General features: G+C 42.4%; 1 protein-coding gene across 1 annotated transcript; it reads right to left on the reverse strand.

Annotated features, from left to right (window-relative positions):
- Positions 1-1014: 1014 nt before the first annotated feature.
- Positions 1015-6858, reverse strand: LOC143764308 (indolethylamine N-methyltransferase-like). The gene is made up of 3 exons (XM_077249738.1): positions 6674-6858; positions 2435-2642; positions 1015-1520 (listed from the first exon to the last, which is right to left on the reverse strand). Exons 1-3 carry the CDS (start codon positions 6822-6824, stop codon positions 1097-1099), a joined length of 783 nt encoding a protein of 260 aa, XP_077105853.1. The 5' UTR covers positions 6825-6858; the 3' UTR covers positions 1015-1096.
- Positions 6859-8450: the final 1592 nt, after the last annotated feature.

Consider the following 8450-nt stretch of genomic DNA (forward strand, 5'->3'; position numbering starts at 1 on the left):
AACCAGGGTAAATATCGGGTTACTAAGCGCAGGGCCGCGCTTAGTAACCCGATATTTACCCTGGTTACCATTGTAAAAGTAAAAAAAAAAAAATAGTACATACTCACCCTCTGATGTCTGTCACGTCCCCCGGCGTCCGCGCTGCTGCTCAGAGCTTACTGCACTGAATGTGTCAGTGCCGGCCGTAAAGTAAAGCACAGCGGTGACGTCACCGCTCTGCTGTTAGGGCCGGCGCTCACACAGTGCAGGGAAGCGGACGCCGGGGGATGCGAATGTAAGTATGTAGTGTTTGTTTTTTTACATTTACACTGGTAACCAGGGTAAACATCGGGTTATTAAGGGCGGCCTTGTGCTTAGCAACCCGATGTTTACCCTGGTTACCCGGGGACTTCGGCATCGTTGGTCGCTGGAGAGCTGTCTGTGTGACAGCTCTCCAGCGACCAAACAGCGACGCTGCAGCGATCGGCATCGTTGTCGATATCGCTGCAGCGTCGCTTAGTGTGAAGGTACCTTAAGACTATTGCACGAGTATAATGGAATCAGCTGTGATAAAGATCTTTTCAGATCGAAACACGTTGCTGGACTGTTGGCACACTAGTGCACCTTCACAGAATGAGGATTTAGCCGCTGTTTACAATTTTAATGTGTCTTCAATAAAAGAATTTGTTTAAGGAGCTGGGACAACACCTCTTTTTTTTTTTTTCTTCAAAGCACATTGTACAGGTGTGAGCCGGCAATTTATCTGCGTAAGCATGGGATTTCACCCAAATATTTAGATGACACAGGAGAGCATCACCCATGTAAATAAAAGCAGGAGGATGGTGAGCACCAGCCGGGTGGAGGGATAGAGTGGCGCAAAGCATCACCCATCGGACCGGACAGAGAAGATTAGCGTGGGAGACATTAAAAAGGTTTTCCAGGAGTATAGAGGGAGAGTCAGGGGGATTTATAAGAATTTAGGGAATGCAGCGCAGATGCTGAATAATGGGATATTTTTAGCTGCTATGTCACAAAACTGGTGAAAGGTTCCCTTTAATAGGATTTAAGATTTACATATCAAATTTGACATGGAGACTCATCTTGAGTCATCTCAGATCTACTTGTCTTTGTGAGCCGCAATGAATATGACGCCCTTATAGTCAGTAAGGTCACTTACAACCGTTCTCTTCTTAACCTCACAGCGGTCAATAACAAAACCTTCTCCAACTAGAGCTTTCCTGGCAAAATCCTCATCATGACTGAAAGCATGGAGCTTGTCTTTACCAACTGATAAATATGTTATCTCTAAAGGACCAATCATTATGAAGTGTCCTCCAGGTTTCAGCAATGAAGAAAGCTTCCTGAGATATCGGATGTAATCATCTTGGTTTTTGCAGACATATTCTAGAAGCGCAAAACAGATGACACAATCTGCTGGTGGTAAGACGATCGGATCCATCATATTTTCTTTCTCCGGGTCACATTTCATGACATGTTGAATTGCTGATCGCACTTTTCCTTCTTTATCCTGTAACAGATCACTGAAAGGAAAGGGGAAATGATGAAAATGATTTTACATTAGTCAACATTGAATAGAATGGCTTTGGTCAACGTTAGCGATGAGTGAGCATGCTCAGATAAAGTGTTTTCCGAGCATGCTCGGGTGCTAACCGAGTGTTTTCGGCGTGCTCGAAAAATAGGTTTGAGTCGCTGCGGCTGCATATCTCGTGGCTGTTCGATAGCTGCAACACATGCATAGATTGCCTGTTTGTTAGTCAATCCATACATGTGCTGCAGCTGTAGAATAGCCATGAGACATACAGCCTGGGAGACTCAAACCTATTTTTCGAGCACACCAAAGCAGTCATTTAGCACACGAACATGCTTGGATAACACCTCATCCGAGCACGCTCGCTCAACACTAGTTAGCGTTGGATCATTCAGTATTGGGGGAAAGACTTGAATCAGCCACGACTAAAGCACTAGGTTTTGTGCTTATAATTTATTGTATTTTCATATTTGTTTTTGGATAAAAATGCTTTATTCCAATCAAATGCGTAGAGGTAGATATACAGGTTACCAAACCAAAATAGTGTTTTATTGTTTTCTCTTAATATATTAGATGCTGGTTAAACTTTTTTACTAAATAGAAAAGTGTAGCAAATTTCTTTTTCTGGTACTGTGTGCCACTGCAAAAAACAGTTATACCACTTTATGGCGAATCAGTGGAATACATTGGATATATACATCAGAGCTGTGATTTGCATGATCCTAATTTATACCTCTAACTCAAATGTGATATGAACAGAGCCTTACTTTACTGGTGACAGCTACCATTTCATTTTGAACTGACTATCAATGTATAAAAAGGTAAACAAAAGATGCTGCTTTCATATCCGTTGTACTGTAAAAATAAGCTCACAGAACTTTGCTAATTTTAGGACATATACTTCACCTCTTTCCCGCTTTATCTACTTGAAGTTTTGCAACATGGCTCCAATCAAACGCTCCTGTACGTGAGTCCACCCATCTTTTCACCTCCATGATGCATCTGTCGCTCATCTTCAGAACTATGATGTGCTTGAAAAACTCACAGGCTGCAAACAAATGATGAACCATGGGACCAGAACTGAGGTCAATCAAGATGTCACCTTTAATATTACCTGCAGGAAAAAAAAAGTCTGAATATTGAAACATACATAGAGGTGATAAAGTCATAAAAACAGTCACAGACCTCTTAATACCCTACTCTCACCATGAATTATTATTATTATACATTTTTATAGCGCCATTTATTCCATGGCGCTTTACATGTGAAAAGGGGGGCAAATATGGACTATAGACTTAACTGTAGGCTAGGAGAGGGTAGAGCTGGTTGTCCGGTGGTTCAGTATGTTGAGGATCACTGCAGGCTGTAGGCTTGTCGGAAGAGGTGAGTCTTCAGGTTCTTTTTGAATGTTTCTAAGGTAGGCAAGAGTCTGATGTGTTGGGGTAGAGAGTTCCAGAGTATGGGGGAAGCATGGGAGAAGTCTTGGATGTGGTTATGGGAAGAAGTGATGAGAGGGGAGTAGAGAAGGAGATCTTGAGAGGATCGGAGGTTGCGTGTAGGTAAGTACCGGGAGACCATGTCACAGATGTATGGAGGAGACAGGTTGTGGATGGCTTTGTATGTCATTGTAAGGGTTTTGATCTGGAGTCTCTGGGCAATATGAAGCCAGCGAAGGGCTTGGCATAGGGGAGCGGCTGTGGAATAGCTGGCAGACAGGTAAATTAGTTGGGCAGCAGAGTGTAGGATGGATTGGAGTGGTGCCAGAGTGCTATAGGGGAGGCCAGAGAGTAGGAGGTTGCGGTAGTCAAGGCGGGAGATAAGGGCGTGCACTAGTGTTTTTGTGGTTCCGTTCTCGAGGAATGCACGGATCCGGGAGATATTTTTGAGTTTGAGATGGCGAGATGGCAGGAGGAGGCAAGAGCTTGGATATGTGGCTTGAAAGAAATGGCAGAGTTGAGGATCACCCTGAGGAACCGGGCGTGTAGGACTGGGGAAAGTGATGAGCCATTGACATTGATGGATAAGTCTGGTGGAGGGGTAGAGTGAGATGGGGGAAAGATGATGAATTCTGTTTTGTGCATGTTCAGTTTTAGAAAGCCAGCAGAAAAGAAGGCCGAGATAGCAGACAGACAGTGTGGGATTTTGGTAAGTAAGGAGGTGAGGTCAGGTCCGGATAGGTAGATCTGCATGTCATCAGTGTAGAGATGGTACTGCATACTTTGGGATTCTATGAGCTGTCCCAGGCTGAAGGTGTAGATAGAGAAAAGTAGGGGTCCTAGAACAGAACCTTGAGGAACACTGACAGACAAGGGGCTAAGTGAGGAGGTGGCGTGGGGGAGGGAGACACTGAATGTTCAGTCTGTCAGATATGATGAGATCCAGGATAGGGCCAAGTCTGTGATGCCAAGAGATGAGAGGATCTGTAGCAGAAGGGAGTGGTCCACAGTGTCAAAGGCAGAAGACTGGTCCAGAAGAAGGAGGACAGAGTAGTGTGGCTTGCTCTTGGCAGCTAGTAGGTCATTGAATGATGTCTTTTAAAGAAGATGTAGGGTAGGGCATCAATGTCTGATTGGCCAGGGTCCGGTACTTGGCACCCCTGCTGATTAGGTGTTATTGGTGACTTCACCGACAGCTGGAAGTACTTATTTGTGGAGCTAGGCAATCTACTTGTAGTGGCCGGGGCTTGTTACTGCACATCCACCTCCTATTAAATTGAACAGGAGGTGAATGAGTAGTACCCAGTGGCGACCACTACAAGTAGATGGCCCAGCTCCGCAAGTAAGTACTTCTGGTGGCCACCACCGATGGCACCAATAACAGCTGATCAGCTGGGGTGCCGAGTTTCAGACCCCGGCTAATCAGACATTGATGCCCTATCTTAAGAATAGGGCATCAATGTAAAAATAGTGGACAACCTCTTTAACTCTTTTTGGGAATATCAAAATATCAGAAAGGGATCAACAGTTGTGTCTGTAAATATTGGAACAGTTCATAAATAAGGAATGCGAAAGGTTTATTGTCCTCAGATTGGGATCTGGTTCTGTGTTGTGATGCCCCCACAAGGTCTGAATAGCAGAATTGGACACTTGGAAGCAGATTTACCATATTGTCTTGTTGTGATGAGAAAATCTTTCTAACAGTCCTGCTGTGTATTACAGATCCTAAGCCGCAACCATGCGACTACACTCTATGTACGGCACCCATGTTAGTGGCCTTCAGTCTGTGCAGTGGATATAGGGTGAATTTGCAGAAAGGGGTTAAAGTCAATGCATGAGGGTCCTGTTCCAATTTTTGTTTTGCCCATTCTGCAAATTCAGCGCTCCGATGTGGCATCAGTCGAACATCCCTTCAGCGGATATTAGCTACTCACAAATGGCACCCTTACAAAATCCAGCTGCTGCAGCATCTCAACGAAGATGACCCAGATTAGTGCACTGAATTTGCAGAATGGGCAAAACAAAAATTGGAAGAGGACCCTTAGTTTAAACAGAACATTATATTCAGTTATGAGGCAAACTTTTTGGGTGGACCATTTATATGGATACACCTAAATAGCATGGGAATGGTGATAGTTTTCTTGCGTAGGGTGTCTTGCATTGAAACCTGCTACAATGTTCACCAGAGATCAACACAATTTCTATCCACTCCTCATATGTTAACTTCTGTGACATGTCAATGGCTGTAAACAAAGAGAAACTTGTAAATAACTCATAACAGAATAAAGTTATGGTAAAACCAAGCACATCATTGTTTTTCTTGTGAAATTCTCAATAAGTTGGATGTGTCACATGACCCTCTTCCCACTGAAAAAAATAAAGTTGGATCCGAAATGGCCAACTTCAAAATGGCCGCCATGGTCACCAACCATCTTGAAAAGTTTTTTCCCTTCCATATACTAATGTGCCATGAATAGGAAGTTGATATCACCAACCATTCCCATTTTATTTAGATATATCCATATGCATGGCCTACCCTGTACATCACAAACTGTAGTATGCACTGATACACTACTGTATACACAGAGCACACTGAGACTCTACTATGTACATCACATGGGATAAACTGAAATTGCTGTATACATCACATATTATACACTAAGACCAAAAATTTCCCCAGAACATATGAAGGGAAAAAGAGGCATAGGCTATAAATTTAAAAACCAATTTTAATGAACATAATTAAAAAATACAAAATATGTAGAAAAAAGCAGGGTAAAGTTCATTAAAATGGCTGGGAACAATAACCACACCAGAAAATACAAAAATAAACAATTTGCTACAAGAGCAAGCCAGTACTAGAAGAGGTATATAACATACAATCAAATGGACAGGAACCAACAGTTCCTATAGTACCAAGTGTAATTAGCCTCAGTAGTAACCCATGACTTGCCCAATCTAAAGTGCTCTAATGCTACATCTGATAGATTTCTCTATATACTACAATGCAGTGTGTTAGCATATGGCACGCCATTGTAGACAAACAATAATGAACTTACAAATAACTGTCCTGGTGGGAGATGTTCCACAGCGACCCCGACAGCGCCGTTTCGCCTGACTGGCTTCCTCAGATAGGGGGCATAAATATATTCTATTGATAAAAAATTCATTTTATGGAAACAATAGCACACAGCCTAATATGTGACACATTCCAGAAATCTGTCTCAGCTGCTACTTTATGCTGTCCTTAGATTGCATAGCAAAAACCTGCTGACTGATTTCCTTTAATGCATAGGGCAAACTCAAAGCAAATCTGTGTGAAAAATCCACAACAAAATCAACAGAAAGTGTATATGTAACACCTGAGTTTTTTTGGAGGATCAAAATGTGGATTTTCTTTGGCAGTTCATCAAAATCTGCATCTGAAAACTTGCACGTTAATGTAGCAGCCAAAATTTTAATTCTTAAATGGTTATTTTATCATAATCAACATATTTTCTAAGGTACTGGAAAATACAGAGGGGAGAACACTGATACTATTTACTCCGGAGACCCTATATTCTTCATTGTTTGTAATAGATAGAGCTTTGCTATGCTAACTTTGGTTGATATGCCTGGGTCAGTCTGTTTTACCTCTTTGTCAAACCTCAATTATCCAAGTTTGTATCTTGTCAAAACTAATCGAACATAGAAAGAAGTAGATACATACCCTCTGTGAAAGTTTTTATAAGATTTTCAATGGGAAATATCAAAGAATCCTCTGCAAAGACCATATCAGGTTTATCTGAAAAATATTTCTCCAGACTTTCTCTACAATCAAAGTCATGAACACCGTAGTGCTTATAGCTGCTGGAATCCATTGTCTAATCTTGTATTACAGATGGTGTGACTATTTGTGCACTGGTGCTCGAGGTCTTTTTATACTTATGAGGAATCAATTAAGAATGCGCGTTAGTAAGTATTACATTAAATTATCATATAATCATGAGTTCTTATGTTCCTTTAGGCTAAGTTCCCACAATAAGCATTTAGTGAGTTTTTGATGTTTCAGATTTTTTGCACCATTTTGTCACCCATTAGCTAAAATATATTGACTTCATTTTGTATGAAAACATGGAGCTTAAAAAAAAAAGAAAACCCTGCCCTTGTGAGCTTACATTCTACAAGATGGTGGGGAAGAAGACAGAAGGTTGGGGGTTGCAGTAACTCCGGTGGTGTTGAGGTGGCAGCATGGTCATTGCAGGTTGTAGCTTTCTTGAAGAGATGGGGTTTCAGGTTCCATCTGAAGGATCTGAATATGTTAGTTAAATAAATGTGTTGGGGCACAGAATTACAGAGGATGGGTGATATTCGGAAGAAAACTTGGAGATGATTGGGTGAGAAACATATAAGTGTGGAGGAGAGAAGAAAGTCTTGGAAAGACAAGAGCTTAAATGAAGAAGATAACGGGAGATTAGTTCAGAGATGTATGAAGGAGAAGGGTTATGAATGGCTTTGTAGGTCAGTGTTAGTAGTTTGAACAGGATACACTGGGGAATTGGGAGCCAATGAATTGAATTGAAAAGGGGGGAAGTGGAGGAGTAGCGGGGAGTGAGATGAACAAGTCGGGCAGCAGAGTTAAGTATGGACTGGAGACATGCGAGAGTGTTAGTGGGTAGGCCAGAGAGGAGGATGCTGCAGTAGTTAAGGCTGGAGATGAGGAGAGCATGCACAAACATTTTAGTAGAGTGAGGGTTGAGGAAAGGGTGGATTCTGGAAATATTTTTGAGCTGGAGGCGACAGGAGCTGGCAAGAGCTTTGGATGTGCGGTAGGAAGGAAGGTTATGGGGTTAAGCCATTGGTCTGGTATACAAAGGGGTTGTGGTGGTTGAACAATAAAGACTTGCCTTGTTTGGTCGATCTTATTTTTCAAGTGTGTGGCAAAGTCCTCAGCAGAGATTAGGGAGGTCAGAGGGGGCCGTGGAGGGCAGAGGAGAGAGTTAAAAGTTTTGAATAACTGTTTGGGATTGTAGGATAAGCAATATACGAGGGTTATGAAGTAGGCCTGTTTAGCAGAGGTGAGTGTTATGAACTGGTGATTTAGGAGCGACATGCGACGAGCTCTGAGCAGGTGGTAACTATACTGACCGCAGTTCCTGATCTCAACACAACACTAGAAGTAGCCGTGGGATGTTCCTGTCACTCCCTAGACACCTCGTCACAGCCTAAGAGCTAACTACCCCTAAAGGTAGAAACAGGAAAGCTATCTTGCCTCAGAGAAAATCCCCAAAGGATAGGACAGCCCCCCACAAATAATGACTGTGAGTGGAGAGGGAAATGACATACGTAGAATGAAACAAGATGTAGCAAAGGAGGCCACTTTTAGCTAGATAGATAGTACAGGACAGAACACTGTGCGGTCAGTAATAAAAACTAGAAAAAGTCCACCGCAGAGAATGTAAAATCTCCACACCTGACTAAAGGTGTGGAGGGCAAAATCTGCTGCC

Source organism: Ranitomeya variabilis, chromosome 4 (genome assembly GCF_051348905.1).
Source record: "Ranitomeya variabilis isolate aRanVar5 chromosome 4, aRanVar5.hap1, whole genome shotgun sequence".
NCBI classification, from domain to species: domain Eukaryota; kingdom Metazoa; phylum Chordata; class Amphibia; order Anura; family Dendrobatidae; genus Ranitomeya; species Ranitomeya variabilis.